Genomic DNA, 17,197 nt, shown 5'->3' on the forward strand with positions numbered 1-17,197 from the left:
ACATGAGGAGTAATTATATCGGCATTTACTTTCTTCCAGTATGAGCAGACCAGTCAGTCGTCACGCGTATCCCAAGATGAGCGCAATTATAGAGTCAGAGTCCGCAGCAACATCACAAGAGCTCTGACTGCTCTGGATCTGACAACTGTGAGCGATATCCAGCAGACCTCCGCTGCTCTTGCACAGTGCACGGTGAGCAGGATGAGAGAAAACGGGGTCATTTTTAAAGGAAATTATTGAGGCTATTAACAGAAGGGGAGAGCCAAGAATACAAACAAATCGGTTACGAGTGAACGTGCATGCATTTTTTTTCCAGGCGGTAAGTCGAGAGTTCATCTGTGAGGAGTGTCAGAACAGCACTCTGAACAAGCTGGAGTCCATGCTGGACATTCTGCAGACAGACACCAAGCAGGGCGTCGTCACTCCGACTGAAATAGCTGACAACATCCTGAACATCATGGGTAAGAACGAAACTGCTGTGTCACTGTAAGTGCATTTTTAGGACAGTGTTGCTCATTTCTACATGAGGCTCTAACTGCAACACTAATTAGGAACTTCTACCCAGTCAGATATTTTTGTGTATTTTTTGTTAAGTTGAGGATATTGCTTTCTAACTGCTCTTACTTATGACTAAATAACATAGCTGATCTATAAAGGAACTAAAAATTGGTTTATTTATTGTACTAAAAGCAGTGAATTTGTGTAAATTCAGCTAAACTAGAGCCGTGTAATGCTCACTAATACAACGCTTCCAAATTCTAGTAAGTGGTGTTGTTGAGTAGATTACATCAGCGGTCTCCAACCCCCGGGCCTCGGACCGGTACCGGTCCGTGAGTCGTTTGGTACCGGGCCGCGAGAGTTGAGGCTCAGGTGTGAAATGTATGGTTTTCAGGGTTTTTATCGGTTTTCAGCGTTATTTTGTTATCGTTTTTATCGTTAACTCAATTTTCCTGGGTCTTTTCACGTGTTTTATGAATAAATCTTCTTTTTTTCAGTACCGGTACTAGTTTTATTTTGTTATATTTATCCGCGAGGCCAGTCCGTGAAAATATTGTCGGGCATAAACCGGTCCGTGGCGCAAAAAAGGTTGGGGACCGCTGGATTACATAACTGAATGAATCTGCTCTCAAAAATCTATTCATGATTTTATTTTTCCTTAAATAAATGAGCAGTCACCAATACTGCGCGCACCAACAGTTCAAGAACACACTAGTTAAGTTTTGTCTTTTTATTTTTATTTTTTAAATTTGCCTTTATCGTATGTCATATTTTCTCCTTTTTTTACAAGGTGATCTGATCCATCAAGTCAGTCAGTCAGCTTCCTACTCGTACCTCCATGCTTATTTGGATTCCTCCTCACCCCCGTCCATCTCAACCCCTTCTTCCTCTGGTGAAGAGTATGGAAACGCCGTGTTAGACACACTGGAGCCACACCCTCTGCGCGTGGCAGCAAAGGCTTACAGTCTGTCCTCGGTGCTCATGTTGATCCTCATGCACGGCCGCGTACTCAACGAGGAGCCGCTCGTTCTGAGGGGAGCTGAGATAGCTGCTACGGGAAAACTGGCAGACCCCCAGAGTCTCCTCTGCTACCATGGCAACAACAGTCCAGGTTTGTTTGTGCATTTAGTGTCTCAGGTTGGAATTTTTCACTATAAACTGCAGAAAGTTGGACATTATAAACTGTAACTGTGAAGAATTATGTGCATGATGACAGTGTTTAATTTCCCCTCTCTTCATATTACCAGAGTGCCAGCTGTTCTCCATCCCCCGAGCTTTCAATAAAAGTCTGGGCAGAGCCGCTGCTGGAAAAAGCATCATGCAGCTACTTTTTCAGGTTTGTTCATGTTATTGTCAACCAGACACTCGGAGTAGAATAAAACTCAAGCAGCTTTCTGAGGTCCGAGCTTTTGGCCCTACAGGGATTACTTGTACATACACTGACATCATTCTTTGAACATCAGAAAACACTTAAAAGAGCAGAAACGTCTGAGTCAAGTACAAAATTCTTCTTTTGAACCTTCTCCTATGATGGCTGTCAAAGAACTTGGCAGCATGAAAGCTGTTTGTGCCGAAGTCTGTCATCAGCACATTCACTAAAAGAGTTTGCCTGAACTGTGTCCTTCTTTTTGGTCTTTTTCAAATTCTGTTTTCAGATAAAAGATCACTTTTACTGACTTTATTAACTTTTTCTATCCAGGTGGAGTCCAACCCGTTCCCCTTCAACTATGTTGCCAACTACACCATCTCTACCGAGGTGGCATCCATGGAGTTTCGCACTGAAAATGGAACCCAGATCCCAATCTCTGGTCTTGATGATAGTCTGGCCATCACAGTTGCCATTAACAATAGTAGCATTGGAGAACTGGGTTCTGAAGGTTCTGGTACTGGAGGAGTACCCACAGCGGGGGCCGTTAACATCAGCCACTGTGACTCTGTCATCGTTAGGGTCAGCGCAGGAAACGGCAACAGACAGGCAGGGCTGTTTGTGCAGCTCAACTTCACCATCCAAGGTGAGCACTCACATTTATCACAAACATTAGTTGGTAGAACTGAGCAAATTAATTTCTTTAATACAAAAATATGCTTGATCTCTTTGTTTCGTTCTTTTGGTTCGTCCCCTTATTTGATGCCACAGCAGATCATCTGCCTCCATCTGACCCTGTCCCTAGCATCCTCCTCTGCAGAGATGGGTGTTACTTGTAACGCGTTACTGTAATCCGATTACTTTTTTCAAGTAACGAGTAAAGTAAGGGATTACTATTGCAAAACCGGTAGTTAGATTACCGTTACTATCCCGTAGGAACGCTGCGTTACTGCGTTACTAAAACCGTGATTTTTTTGCGAGAATGTCTCATGACAGTGACGTAAGCAAGTGTGACGTTCGTAACAACAGCTGTGTGCAGATCAACAATGGATCATAAATCGAGTGCGGGAGAGAATGTGAGCGTGCAGCGTTTAAAGCGTGGAAGTACTGACCTTACTTTAAGTTTGATTCCAAAAAGTGACAAAAACATTAGCATCCGCTGTTCACTGCGTGGGAAGAAAACTTCTTTTTACAGCGAAAAAAACCCCCTAAACTTCCAAGCAAGCACCGAGTGCGCTACGATGTAATGGGAAACTCACAGAGAAACTGCCGTATCCTTCCACTGACCGCTGCGGCACACCTGCACCAGGGCAAACCTCCGCCTACCTACTCCTGCTTTACAGGTGAAAATAGAGCAACAGGACCGCTAGTCTTTGACTTTATTTATTTTCTGCTGTGTTTTACTTGCATCTATTTGAAAGAGTGAGTGTAAACACAAATAAATATATATTATGTGCTGGAATGTGCAGAAAATAGGTTTAAATATTAAACAAATTTCTTACATTTTTGCTTGATGCATAAAATTAAAAGATTAAAACTAATAAAACAAGTTTTAAAAAGGGACTTTTCCATTTGATTACATTTTGTATGATAAATTATGCAGAAAAAGTAGAATTGGGCTGAATGATCTATCGCTTTATCACCTATTCAGGTTGTAAATTGTGTTTTTAAAAAGTAACTAAGTAACTAAGTAATTAATTTCTTTTGAAAATAAGTAATCGGTAAAGTAACGGGATTACTTTTTTGGGGAAGTAATCAGTAATTAGTTACTGATTACCTTTTTCAAGTAACTTGACCAACACTGCTCCTCTGTCACATCAATCCTCTGCATGTCCTCCTTCACTATAACCATGAATCTTTTCTGTGGTCTTCCTCTTTTCCTCCTGATTTGTCCAATACATTGACTTATCCTCCTTTGTGCATGTTCAGACCGTGTCAGCCTTGCCTCTCTGACTTTGTCTCCACACTGCTCAGTCTGAGCTGCTTGATGATTAAGCTAATAATCATTTGGAGGTGTTTTAAATGTATATTAATTGTCCAAGTAACTGGAATTTATCATTTTTCTTTAGGAATGAATGAAAAAATGGATTTAGTGTTGTTTTTAGCATCTATTATAGTTCAAATTAAAAGATACATATGTTATTATATTGCCAGAAATATATAATTGTGACTCTGTGCAGTACTGAACTGCAGCATATGAATGCCTCGGTATGGATTCTGAATGGGCTTGCGAACATACAGCTATGTCAATTGCCAGACAATAACATTATGTACTTTATATAGTATAGATGAAATAACAGGGCGAGTGAACTTGAGTTCATTTTGTATATTGTAAAGCTGTCTGGTCTTGTCATTTGGTGACTAAGTCTGTACTTCTAAATGTAAATTGTGTCTTTGTTTGCTTCTTTACTGACTGTGTATTTTTGTGTTGGTGTTACTGTCATTATTTTCATTCCTTTTCTAGATGTAAAAGAAAAGTATGAAAGAGAAAAGAATGACAAAGAGGAGCCATTCATCACCGCCTACCTCCATTCCCACGAACAACCCAATGAGTTCAACTGCACAGACACAAAACGTATCACTCTCAATATGACCAGCGGGCAAGATCTTGACCACAGGGACTACACCTTCTTCCTGTCACCAGAGTAAGAACTCTGTTCATTTGCAGCGTTATAATACAGTGCGCATTAAATATGCATACTATGGCTGGCATCTCCTGTCCTTGTCTCCTGTTCATCTCCAAAAATGTCACTGTTGCTAAATAGGACCTACGACACCACTCTGGACTACTTTATCAACGTGAGTACGCCCTGCAGCTCTGAGTCTCTACCCGTGGATGTTCGTCTGGAGGTCGGGGTGTTTGCTTCTCTGTGTCAGTACTTCAGTGAGAGTGAAAAGCAGTGGCGGACAGATGGCATGGTGCCATTAGCAGAGACCAACGCCAGCAGGGCGGTTTGCCGTACCAAGCACCTCACATCCTTCGCCGCAGGCCTGTTTGTGCCAACCAATGCCATCAGTTTTAAAGTGCCAGTCAGTATCTCACTAAATACCAGTCACTATTTGTGGATGTGCACTAAATAAACAAAACCACTCAAACCATTTCCCCCCTCCTTCAGGAGCGTTCAGGGGCACCAAGCCTGGTCGTGCTGTTGGTGTGTCTATTGGGCTTAATATGCTATGTTGTAGCAGCGGCTATCTTACACAAGTTGGACCAGCTGGATCTACGGCGTGCTGGTGTGGTTCCACTCTGTGGCCGAGATGGACTCTTTAAGTATGAGGTCCAGGTGAAAACCGGCTGGAACCAAGGGGCAGGTGAGATAAAACGACGTAACAGGTAGATGTCGTTTTGACGTCATTTTTGAAACTTTGCCAATATGTTCAACATGAGCGTCATGTGTCACTGTAACAGTGTATGTATGACAGAAAATAAGGCAAATCATAGCAGTTCAACTTCAAATTTTAAACTCAATAAAATCAATTCCTACATCAAGAAATGAAGAGAATTCATGCAAAGTGCCTCTCTCTTCCATCCAGGCACCACGGCTCACGTGGGAATCAGTTTATATGGGCGTGAAAGCCGTAGCGGACATCGCCATCTCGACAGCAGAGGGGCTTTTGCCCGCAATGCACTCGACATCTTTCATATTGCGACAGACACCAGCTTGGGCAATGTCTGGAAAATACGTATTTGGCATGACAATAAAGGTAAAGACACACACAACAGAAGGAGCCCAAGCAGAGTCTGTATATTAATGTTTATCCATCATTTAACTATTATTTGCTACCCCTTCTTCAGGTCTGTCTCCAGCATGGAAGCTACAGTATGTCTTGGTTAAAGACTTGCAGACAGGAAGCAGCCACTATTTTCTGGTGGAAGACTGGCTGTCAGTGGACAACGAGAGAACTCATGGACAGGTGGAGATGGAGGTGGAGGCTTCAGGTAAGGAACTGCGATTAGGTGGCGTGTAATTAAATAATTAAAGATCGAGCATAGCAAAACAACTGCTTGATGGATAATGCTAGCTTGTTCACTCCAGTGTATCGCTTTCTATTTTTTGCTCCCAGAGGAGGCTGTGCTTCTTCAGCTGCCTCGCCTCCTGCGCTATGAGCTGCAGAGGGCACTGTGTGAGAGTCACCTGTGGGTTTCGCTGTGGGAGAGGCCCACCCGGAGCCCGTTCACCCGCCTGCAGAGAGCCACGTGCTGTGCTTTGTTACTCCAGCTCTTCCTGTTGGCCAACACTCTGTGGTACAGCATAGTGGTGGACAAGCGATACGGGTACGTGAATGGGTGTGACGGGGTTTTTTTTGTCTTGTCTGTCTCTCTTTGTAAATTCCCACCATGCAACTTCTAATGAATGCAATCATGTCCTTCAGCCCGAGGGCTGTGTCAAGGTCTTCATCATTAAACGGCGAGACAGTGGCAGCAGGTGTGGTCACCTGTCTGATCGTCTACCCTCTCTACTTGCTTGTTTTCACGCTGTTCAGAATGAGCCGCAGCAAGGTAACCCAAACCTTACCAAATGTGATATATGATCAAGCTTTCTTGTCTTTCAAAGGCCCTGGATAAAGCAGAATATTTCCTCTGTCATTGTGTATCTGTAAACAATAGTGTGTGACCGTGGAGCAGGTGCCACAACAAGTGGACCAGGAGTCCGTGGAGATCGATGACTTCCTGGACAACTCCATGGCTGGAAGTTCCTTCCTCTTTTTTAATGGCGAGGTAAAGTCTGTCACGAAAACACGGGGTTTAAAAGTCACATTTGGGAAGGATTCTACTTTCACCTTTTCAGGTCATTAATGTTTGTCTCTCTCTCCATCCATCATGTCTGTTTCCTCAGACCAACTCAGAGGAGACCAACGTGGACTTGCCCACTCCATCAAGTAAAAGGTAAGCATATTTATTTCAGGTAACGACCTGTTTGTTGGAAAACAGATGTAGTGGAATAGCAAGCTGTGAGAATCAACGAATAAAGTGGAAATGGCTCATCTTATTGTGATCTGCAAGAGATGTGAAAGTTTAAAAAATATATACGTTTTTTTTAAAAATAACTATCTTTTGAATTTGAAGTGAGCGAAACATTTTCTTCACCAAACAACTCTAAATTCGAAAGCAACAATTTTATCAGCATAATGACAACAACATTATTCTTCTCTGACAAACTTGTTTTGTTGGAATGACCTTCAGAGCAAATGAATTATTTGCTGAAGTTAGTCTGAGTCACAAACATTTCTCATTGTGCATTTTAGTGAGGAGAGCTGGGACATGGTAGAGGAGGAGACAGAGGACAGGGACTGGCCAGAGCTGCTGAGTGACACTTCGGTGGTTGGAGGCGCTGGGCACGGGGCAGGAATGCCCAGGCTGAAGAGGGGTCAGGGTAGCAGGCACCTCGGTGTGGACATGGCCTTTAACCCTGATGATGAAGAAGGCGCCGAGCAACGCAACAAATATTTCACCTCTTCAGGTAACTGAAGCAAACAGGCTGCAGTATTAAATCAAACGTTCTGAAACACTGAATTTAGCTTTCTTAAAAAAAACTACATTCATAAATGGACAACAGATCGTTAGAAATTGTATGCAGTGTCTCATAATGGCCTGAGCTAAATGTGATGAAAGCAGATTTTCACTTGATGAATGTTGTGGAATTAAATGTACAGCAATATCTGCAGAAAATCTAAAGAAAGACAAACCATAAGGCTATAAAAGCAAATATTGCATTAAAAACTATAGTAGAAATGTCAGATTCATCTTTTTTGTTTTTCATTTCTTTTTAGGAAAATAAACTACACACAAAATGCACAATAAATAATCATTCAGTTATTTATTTTCATATAGTCTAACTGTTTTTGGACAGTAAGTTATTTTGGTGGTTTGTCTTTGTATCACACCACAGTGGATTTTATGCCCAAAAAATGAAGATGTGATTGAACTGCGGACTTTCAGTTTGAATTCAAGCGATTTAGGAAAAGTAATGCAATAGGTTTTTTTTTAAGAAATTAGAATATGCTTTTAAAACACAAGGCGTCACTCACATGTACTGTACCAGTGTACCTGCACATGTGATGTGACAATAAAAGTGATTTGATTTGATTTGAGTGTTTTTGATTGTTGAATAAAAGCATTTTAGTTGACATCAAGAATCAGTGGACATCACCAAATGCTGTACAGTGGTCCCTCATTTATCGTGGGAGTTACGCTCTAAAAATAACCCGTGATAGGTGAAATTAAAGTAGCCAACTTTATTTTTTACAATTATTATAGATGTTTTAAGGCTGTAAAATCCCTCACTACACACTTTAGATCAGCGGTCCCCAACCTTTTTTGCGCCACGGACCGGTTTATGCCCGACAATATTTTCACGGACCGGCCTTTAAGGTGTCGTGGATAAATACAACAAAATAAAACTAGTACCGGTACCGAAAAAAAGAAGATTTATTCATAACACATGTGAAAAGACCCAGGAAAACCGAGTTAACGATAAAAACGATAACAAAATAACGCTGAAAACCGATAAAAACCCTGAAAACCATACATTTCACACCGGAGGCCCGGGGGTTGGGGACCGCTGCTTTAGACAGTTTTCTCAGACAGGCATGAACATTTTCACACTTTTCTCTCTTGTTTAAACTCTCTCGAAGTTCAAACCTTCATAGAAAAATAAGTCCAGTATTATAGAATGAAAACAAAGATCAAACCCTGTTTTCAGGTCCAGAACATGAGAATAGAGCAGCTGCCAGAGAATTCAACATTAATGAATCAATGGTACAGACGTAGAGGAAGCAAGAAGAATGAGTTCAGTAAAGTTTGACTTATTTGACTGTTTTGTTTCTCTTAATGTGCCTTCTGGTCCGAAAAATACGGTAACTTCTATCTTTCTTCAGCGTGTCCAGAAGTCAAACTTTTTGTGCGATGGTTAGCATCTTCCTCTGCCTTCTGGGTGCTACCACAGGTGCCTTTGATGGTGCAAAATGTTTCGTCGACATTGTTGTTTGTTGGGGAGAAAACTTACAAACATACAGTACAGCACTTCAGAGTCACACTGCTAGGGATCGAAGATTTATGTAAATTTGACAAGCTGAACACATTCTGTACTGTACAGGTGATACGGCACGGAGGAGATTAATTGACAATGGTCCACAGCCAAACAGGATGCGCTGTTAAAAAACAAAACAACCCAAAAACATGCAAAATTCCACAAAAAGAAATCTGCGAAACAGCGAGGCCATGAAAAGTGAACCATGTTATAGCGAGGGACTGTACTTCCTCCACTGTGATGCTCTGCCGGGGTTTTACTGCAGCCACCTAGACAAAATTAGAGAAGCAAGGCTAAGATTTGGACATGTACAGAGGAGGGACAGTGGATATACTAGAAAAATGTGTGTGTATGATGTATAAATATGGAGCTGCCAAACAAGGGGAAAAGAGGCCTCAGGAGAAGCATATGAAGAGGTTTGGTGCAACAAAGGAGGATCATACAGACCCTAAAGGAAGTAGAAACATTACATTTCAACATTACACTGAAGAACTACAAAATACCAATTCAATGCTTTGAATCAGCTTCAGATATTGATATTCTGCTTGATTTATCATGAAATAACAAGAAAACAGGCCATGAAACTGCTTCTTTTTGACTCTTTAAAAATGGGGTTCAGTTTGTAAAAATTGCTGTAATTCCTGAATAGTTCATGCAAATCTTCTTTAAAGCCCCTTGAATTAAAGATTAAAGTCACTTCAATCACAAGAGAGCAGAGAGGCAGAATTACACAAATTGTGTCTGTAATCATAGAGTGCATCTTCAGTAGCGGTTTTCTGTCATAGCTGAGTAGTCGGATCGGTTATGACCATATTAATAACTGAGAAAAGTTAACACGTTACATTTCAGAAACCCCAGAAAGACATGGCAGCGAGTTCATTTAGTGAATGAATTTAATGAATGTATATGATAATCCAGTTTCACACTGTCTTCTTATAGATGAAGATCTGATCAAGCACATACTGGCAGACGGACAGAACTTCTTTCCTCAGGCAGATGAAAGCGAGATGGCTGACCTGTAAGTTATATTCTGGACAAGGAATTCCCCAGAATCATTTGAGACCTGCGTAGATTCACTTGATTTTGTGTTGCCACTGTTTGTGTTGCAGGTCGAGCATTTTTGAAGATAAGACTGAAGTGATTCTCCTGACAAAGCTGAATGACCCTCTTCTTCTGGAATCTGTGAGGCGGGACCCACCAAAGACAGCCTTCACCTCAAACACAGGTGTGTGTGCAGGCAGTTTGAATTATCTAGTAAAATTCAAAATTTGAGGCCTGTACTGATTAAACTTAGAATTACAATTAGGAATGCACTAAACAGTCTCACCACATTTTAAAGATTCATAGTTTATTCAGAAAATTATTCTCAAAATTAAATATTTTATTTGTCAAACACTGACTTGTAAAATAGAAATTAAGAGAAGGCAGACTTTTATAATAAATAGTACTACAGCCCAGGGAAAAAATATGCAGATTTGATTTTTACATTTTGATTTGAACTGTCCCTTTAAAAGACCATCCAGATGTTATTTGCCCCCATAGATTTTCTATTTTTAAAGTGTCCTGCTGTCTCTTTGTTTAGATTAGTGAGCGAGGACACATAAATCACCTAGCCAAGGGTTTTAGAAGGCTTATAACTCTCATTAGGTAAAGCAAAGTTTGGTGATTACTCTTAAAAAGAAAAAAGGCTGTTACTTTCACAGAGTAATTAGTCTTGTACTGCCAGATGTGTGACTGAGCCTTTATAATTGTGCTTTGATGTGAAACCAGCGTATGTGCATTGTGCTTTCGTTTTGCAGTCTGAATGTTGACACATGTCCTTGGTTGTGATAGAAAAGGTAAATTGAAAAGGCACCAAACTTACAACGTCATTTATTCTTCCTCTGGAAACTTGATATATTTACTAATTACGTTACTAATCGAAAAGTCCTTGAAGACTCAAAGTCTCCAAGGACTCCTCTTTCTTTTGTAAAGTGCGAAATAACCTTCAAAGAGTCTAAAAGGATCATTAAAATGCTCATTTTTTTCAGTTAAATAGTTTTACGCTTAAATACTCCCTAAATTCTCTTTATTTCTAAGTTTTCAGTGGCTGATGATTTGTATTTGTTTTGTCTTTGGCACCTTATTCTTCTTTTCACAGTTGTAACAGATGTGTGTCGTCCAAGACGGTTTCCACCTTGGTGTGGACGTGCTGCCATGTGGGGCAGCTGGGCAGGAATCGCTCTGGCCAATGGTGTTTCAGTTTGGGCCGGCTATGGGTTCAGTCAGAATGTTGCCATGATGTGGTTAATCTCCTGCTTTGCTAGTTTCTTCTGCTCATTTCTACTGTTGGAGCCAATTAAGGTAAAGACACGTGGTTTTGCAAAGATTTCATAGTGTGTCTTTTGTCCTGTCTCAGCTCCCTTACCCCCCTACACAGCCTCTCCCTGGTTTTTCCAGAGGTTTCTTCCTGTTTTTTCTTCCCATTGTTGCCAACTGCATGCCAAGTCACTGGAGTTGTTTGATTGTTGGGGTTTTCTCTGTATTATTGTAGGTTCTTTAACTTACAATATAAACCTCCTGTTGTCATTTGGGCCAATATCAATTGAATTAAAGTGAAGTGACAAAATACAGTGCTAAAGGCTAAGATTTGGACATGTACAGAGGAGGGACAGTGAATATACTAGAAAAATGTGTGTGTATGATGTATAAATATGGAGCTGCCAAACAAGGGGAAAAGAGGCCCCAGGAGAAGCATATGAAGAGGTTTGGTGCAACAAAGGAGGATCATACAGACCCTAAAGGAAGTAGAAACATTACATTTCAACATTACACTGAAAAACTACAAAATACCAATTCAATGCTTTGAATCAGCTTCAGATATTGATATTCTGCTTGATTTGTCATGAAATAACAAGAAAACAGGCCATGAAACTGCTTCTTTTTGACTCTTTAAAAATGGGGTTCAGTTTGTAAAAATTGCTGTAATTCCTGAATAGTTCATGCAAATCTTCTTTAAAGCCCCTTGAATTAAAGATTAAAGTCACTTCAATCACAAGAGAGCAGAGAGGCAGAATTACACAAATTGTGTCTGTAATCATAGAGTGCATCTTCAGTAGCGGTTTTCTGTCATAGCTGAGTAGTCGGATCGGTTATGACCATATTAATAACTGAGAAAAGTTAACACGTTACATTTCAGAAACCCCAGAAAGACATGGCAGCGAGTTCATTTAGTGAATGAATTTAATGAATGTATATATGAGTTGTTTGATTGTTGGGGTTTTCTCTGTATTATTGTAGGTTCTTTAACTTACAATATAAACCTCCTGTTGTCATTTGGGCCAATATCAATTGAATTAAAGTGAAGTGACAAGATACAGTGCTAAAGGCTAAGATTTGGACATGTACAGAGGAGGGACAGTGAATATACTAGAAAAATGTGTGTGTATGATGTATAAATATGGAGCTGCCAAACAAGGGGAAAAGAGGCCCCAGGAGAAGCATATGAAGAGGTTTGGTGCAACAAAGGAGGATCATACAGACCCTAAAGGAAGTAGAAACATTACATTTCAACATTACACTGAAAAACTACAAAATACCAATTCAATGCTTTGAATCAGCTTCAGATATTGATATTCTGCTTGATTTGTCATGAAATAACAAGAAAACAGGCCATGAAACTGCTTCTTTTTGACTCTTTAAAAATGGGGTTCAGTTTGTAAAAATTGCTGTAATTCCTGAATAGTTCATGCAAATCTTCTTTAAAGCCCCTTGAATTAAAGATTAAAGTCACTTCAATCACAAGAGAGCAGAGAGGCAGAATTACACAAATTGTGTCTGTAATCATAGAGTGCATCTTCAGTAGCGGTTTTCTGTCATAGCTGAGTAGTCGGATCGGTTATGACCATATTAATAACTGAGAAAAGTTAACACGTTACATTTCAGAAACCCCAGAAAGACATGGCAGCGAGTTCATTTAGTGAATGAATTTAATGAATGTATATATGAGTTGTTTGATTGTTGGGGTTTTCTCTGTATTATTGTAGGTTCTTTAACTTACAATATAAACCTCCTGTTGTCATTTGGGCCAATATCAATTGAATTAAAGTGAAGTGACAAGATACAGTGCCCCCAAATAAAGACAGCAGCTTATACACTGTATAAAAGACAGATGTAGTCACCATGACATCAGCCATTATTTTGAAGAGTCCTTTGTGAAATCTCATTTTTAGTGTTTTGCTCACTGCTGTCTTGGTGTTTTTTTCTTGATCCAGAAGTACTTTATTTGGATGTGTTAGTCAAAGCACGCACGTCCTTAACTTTAGAGTATTTGAAGATGTTTTAAACATTTTTTCTTGCTTCAGTAATGTTGGGGATTTTAACATGGGCGTCTATGGGGATTGATTCGCTTTTAGAGCCACTTTGGCTGCTTTATTCAGACCCTTGAGGCTGTTTCATATATCTGCTGTGAATCTAAAAAGGCATACATTCACCACACCACCTTCAGAAGCTGATAATGTTATGTTGTTACAGTACCATTAAGTGTCAAAAGCACACTTGAAGCAGGGTTAGAGAATGTATAATTGCACCACTTTGGACCCTTAAAACGTTTGAGATGAGTTCAGAAAGGACAAGTTGATTGTTCCCACAAGATTTTTCTATATTTTCAATGTCTCAGACACTCATTTTCACTAAATTGCCATCTTAACAACTAAATTGTGTTAATAGTAGGTTGTCCAATTTTCCTTAGAGTGGATCAATTTGGACCACACATTTGACTTTGGGTTGAGTAAATGCAACATCAAAATTCTGGACTTTGAAATTGGTTGCCTAGCATAACAATTTATCTGCCCTGTGCCCCACAGGTGCTGTGTGAAGCAGTTTACTACGCACTGTGTGTGCGCCGGCTGCGTCCTGAGGACCAGGATGTGCTGGTGGAGTTCCCCAGGGTGGAGAGAGTGGTCCAGCGGGTACCGAGGGTGAGACCTCCACAGGGCTTTGCTCTGTCTCAGGCCCGACACCAGGCCCGCAAGGTCCACATGCTGCACACGATGCTGAAGGTCAGTGAAGAAGAGAATATAGTGGGTTAGAGAGAGATGATGCTGGAGTCTCCTTTCTTTAAATCACATCTTTAAATGGTGCTCAGTAACAGAATTCTTTTCTCTTATTTTCAGAATTTTCTGGTCTATATGTTTTTCCTGTTGGTCGTTGTGCTTCTCAACTATTCCGACTCAGCCAAAGACACTCACAGCCTCAGGCTGCGCACTCAGCTGCAGCGAGCCCTACACACACCCGAGTACCACAACATCAGCAGGTATGAATGTACATGAATAGAGCTGGATTATTTTCGTGGTTTAATGTTTCCGAAACCTTGTTGCTGCTCTCATTTGTTAAGGCTGACTTGCTCATAAGACTTTCAGAAACTGTGAGAAGTCTTAGGAAGGATTTTATGGCAGCAGATTTTCTCTCAGGATTTCACCTGATTTTGTCATTTTCTTTAAAATAAAAGAGATCAGTTGTGAAGTTCTATCACAAACTACCTGTGCTCAGCTCTACAGTGTCTTCTATTATAGTGTTAAGTCTTAGAGTGGGCACGGCCATCCTGTGTTCGTCATCAGCCTGTCTGACAGCAGTCCGCGTGGGACAAATAACCTTCCTTGTGTTTTTTGGTTTTTTTAGCCGAGAAGATGTTCTAGCGTGGCTGCATGACTCCATGTTGCCACGGCTCCTGGATGAGCCTGCCCTCTTGAGAGACACAGGAAGCGTGTTACTCGGCACGTTGAGGCTCAGACAAATCCGTGACGCACAGGGTGAGATTTCTTTGTGGCCGCTATCTTTACCTTTACTGAGATGTGAACTTGTTTGGAGCTACATCAGAGCTCTTTGACAGAGCACATCTCAGACTTATTGAATCTATTTGCTGAAGTACATTTCTTTGCTTCTTTGTGTAGCTTTCTTCAGTAGTACTACTGAGTCAGAGACATAATATGTTTAATATTTCAGGATCCTGACTATTATCTGAATTGCATTTTATGATTGCATTTTTTTTCTGGGTAAACTCATGAAATAAATGCAGATGGACGTCATTGTAATCTTTTCAAAACTTTTCCATTAGCAGATTCTCTTAGGTCAGAAAACACATCATCTTTCTGGGGAAAGAACTTGGTCATATCTCCAAGTAAAGAAGAGGATAATAGTACAGTTTTTGGTGCCATGGATTCAGATTGGTAAGGAAATTATAGAAAACCTGCTTGTGTCTGTGTGGCTATTAAAAGTTATTAACTATTGTTAATTTGCAGGTCATCGGTAACCTGTTTAGCGTTAGAGATAGACTAAGAGAATACAGAAGATATTACTTTTCAGATAAAGTCTCATACATGCATTTTCTTTTATGAGCTTTTCCATTTGGCTATGCCAAATAGGCAAAAATCCATAAAAGGTGTAGATATGAACTCAAAATCTAATTCTAAATGGGTTGACGACAAGCTGGTGGATGTTAATGTTCTGCTTAGTTTTGTTTTTAACATCTGGCTTTCTTTGATGTCCCCTGTTCACTTCTTTCTCTTTTGTAATTTCTCCCACACGTTTTCCAAGGGTGTGGCGTTTGGATCGGATGATGGCGTATAACAGCAGAGATGTGGTTCACCAGCTGAACAGAAGCCTGGAAGAAGCCTCCTCCTCCTTAAAGCAGCTGCAACAGCTGCACTGGCTCGACTCTAGGTAGTGATCATGTGAAGACATGACTACAGCAGTAGGACATGTAAAGTCTGAGTTACAGCAAAATAATTAAAACACATTTTCCTTTGTATTGTTCAGGACAGCACAGTGTTTTGCATTTTTTAAACATGTACTCACACCAGTGGCTGTGGACTGAGCTGAGCCAGTTTGACCTGCAAAGTCCAGTTGGTTCAGTCCAGTAAACAGTTAAACATGCCATATTCTGGCCCACGTGGAGTTCAGTTGGATGTTGGCATGCTGCACATCTGGTGTGTATGCTAACCTTGCTCAAGAACAAAAACAAATGCTTTCCGGTCCAGCGGAGTGTGAGATCATCTGGCCAGTGAGGGAGTGAGAATATGACCTGAAAGAGGTCATGCTCATTGATTTCATTGACCAGGTTGTTCCAAAATTTATGGGCAATTTGCGAGGGAGTAGAAACTGGGTACATGTTATTGTGCTAATAATTTCACAATGTTTGGAATCAAACACAACTGTGGCCTTGGCTTTAGAAATCTTGAGCGGAGGTTTACTGTCAGTTCATGAGCTGTTTTCTTAATTTGCTCCAAAGCCTGCAGTAATTAAAGCACTGCACAATCAGTAAAACATGAAACATCAAAATAAGACACAGAAAACAATCCAGTGCTGAATGCACTGAGAATGTTGGCTAACATTTAACAACTGTTTCTAAGAATGATAACTTGTGGTATAAACAACTCTTTAATCCCAGCACATTTTGTGTTAGGGTACAGATATACACAGGGGAGAAAGGCAGTAAAATTGCGTCAAATCATTTTTGTTTGTACCCTTTATTTCTCATTTGAAATAAAACTTCCTGCCATAAATAAAATACAAGAGCAGTCTACATACCTCCTCCAACAAAAATCCCTTCAACATGCATGATTTCAGGCCCTGGTTCTGGTCTACTTTGATATATTGATGATAATTTCTCAAAGACATTAAAATGTCCCTAAGCACTCACGCTTGGAAAACAAATCCTTCCAAAAAAGTTATGGTCCCAGATCAATTCCAGAAGTTAATCACTTCTAAGTTGGGCCAAGACCCACATCTGGAAGAATTTTCATGTAAATCTGTCAATAATTGTTAGTGTCATTCTTCTAACAAACTAAACCTATAACATAATCAGCTCAATAAAGTATCAAAGTATCAAAACAGATACCTGACCAAAACTATGTGAAATATTTTGATTCCTGGTTAGAGCCCGATATATCAGTGGGGCCAGTAAATCAGAAATTTAAATGGCCAAATATTGGAATCAGCTTAAATGTGGGCTCCTGATCTTATCATGTGCACTAACTGTGTGTTTTGTTGTGTTCCTGTTCATAGGACTCGCGCCGTGTTTGTGGAGTTCTCTCTCTATAACGTAAACACAAACCTGCTGGCCGTCTTTTCCTTCCTGTTTGAGTTCCCAGTCTCTGAGCGTGCCCAGTCCAGCTTTGACCTCATTGTCATCACATTGTGGCCAATCACAGGGCTGGACCTGCAGCTTCTTCTAATGGTAAACGTTCCCATAACCATGAATCCTTGAACTACAGCTGTTTCATTTTCCCTTTAGTATCATTTTTAAAATGGCACTTTGTGGTTC

The 17,197-nt window shown here is 40.4% G+C and overlaps 1 protein-coding gene across 2 annotated transcripts in view; it reads left to right on the plus strand.

The window, feature by feature from the left end:
* pkd1a (polycystic kidney disease 1a) overlaps positions 1-17,197 on the plus strand; it is an 80,142-nt gene that overhangs the window by 54,617 nt on the left and 8,328 nt on the right. The window contains exons 29-52 of one of the 2 annotated variants that reach the window (XM_087841977.1): positions 40-192; positions 317-461; positions 1,289-1,609; positions 1,746-1,834; positions 2,198-2,510; positions 4,329-4,509; positions 4,630-4,894; positions 4,981-5,176; positions 5,399-5,569; positions 5,661-5,804; positions 5,930-6,140; positions 6,239-6,365; positions 6,474-6,584; positions 6,703-6,752; positions 7,112-7,326; positions 9,835-9,913; positions 10,005-10,120; positions 11,036-11,238; positions 13,740-13,934; positions 14,049-14,188; positions 14,554-14,684; positions 14,990-15,101; positions 15,469-15,594; positions 16,939-17,110. In XM_087841977.1, coding sequence (XP_087698103.1) covers positions 40-192; positions 317-461; positions 1,289-1,609; positions 1,746-1,834; positions 2,198-2,510; positions 4,329-4,509; positions 4,630-4,894; positions 4,981-5,176; positions 5,399-5,569; positions 5,661-5,804; positions 5,930-6,140; positions 6,239-6,365; positions 6,474-6,584; positions 6,703-6,752; positions 7,112-7,326; positions 9,835-9,913; positions 10,005-10,120; positions 11,036-11,238; positions 13,740-13,934; positions 14,049-14,188; positions 14,554-14,684; positions 14,990-15,101; positions 15,469-15,594; positions 16,939-17,110 — 3,966 coding nt within the window. The remainder of the gene's footprint in view (positions 1-39; positions 193-316; positions 462-1,288; positions 1,610-1,745; positions 1,835-2,197; positions 2,511-4,328; positions 4,510-4,629; positions 4,895-4,980; positions 5,177-5,398; positions 5,570-5,660; positions 5,805-5,929; positions 6,141-6,238; positions 6,366-6,473; positions 6,585-6,702; positions 6,753-7,111; positions 7,327-9,834; positions 9,914-10,004; positions 10,121-11,035; positions 11,239-13,739; positions 13,935-14,048; positions 14,189-14,553; positions 14,685-14,989; positions 15,102-15,468; positions 15,595-16,938; positions 17,111-17,197) is intronic. The other variant, XM_087841979.1, reaches the window with a different exon arrangement.

The sequence above is a fragment of the Neolamprologus brichardi genome, chromosome 6 (assembly GCF_056152115.1).
Source record: "Neolamprologus brichardi isolate AB-2024 chromosome 6, ASM5615211v1, whole genome shotgun sequence".
Classification (NCBI taxonomy): domain Eukaryota; kingdom Metazoa; phylum Chordata; class Actinopteri; order Cichliformes; family Cichlidae; genus Neolamprologus; species Neolamprologus brichardi.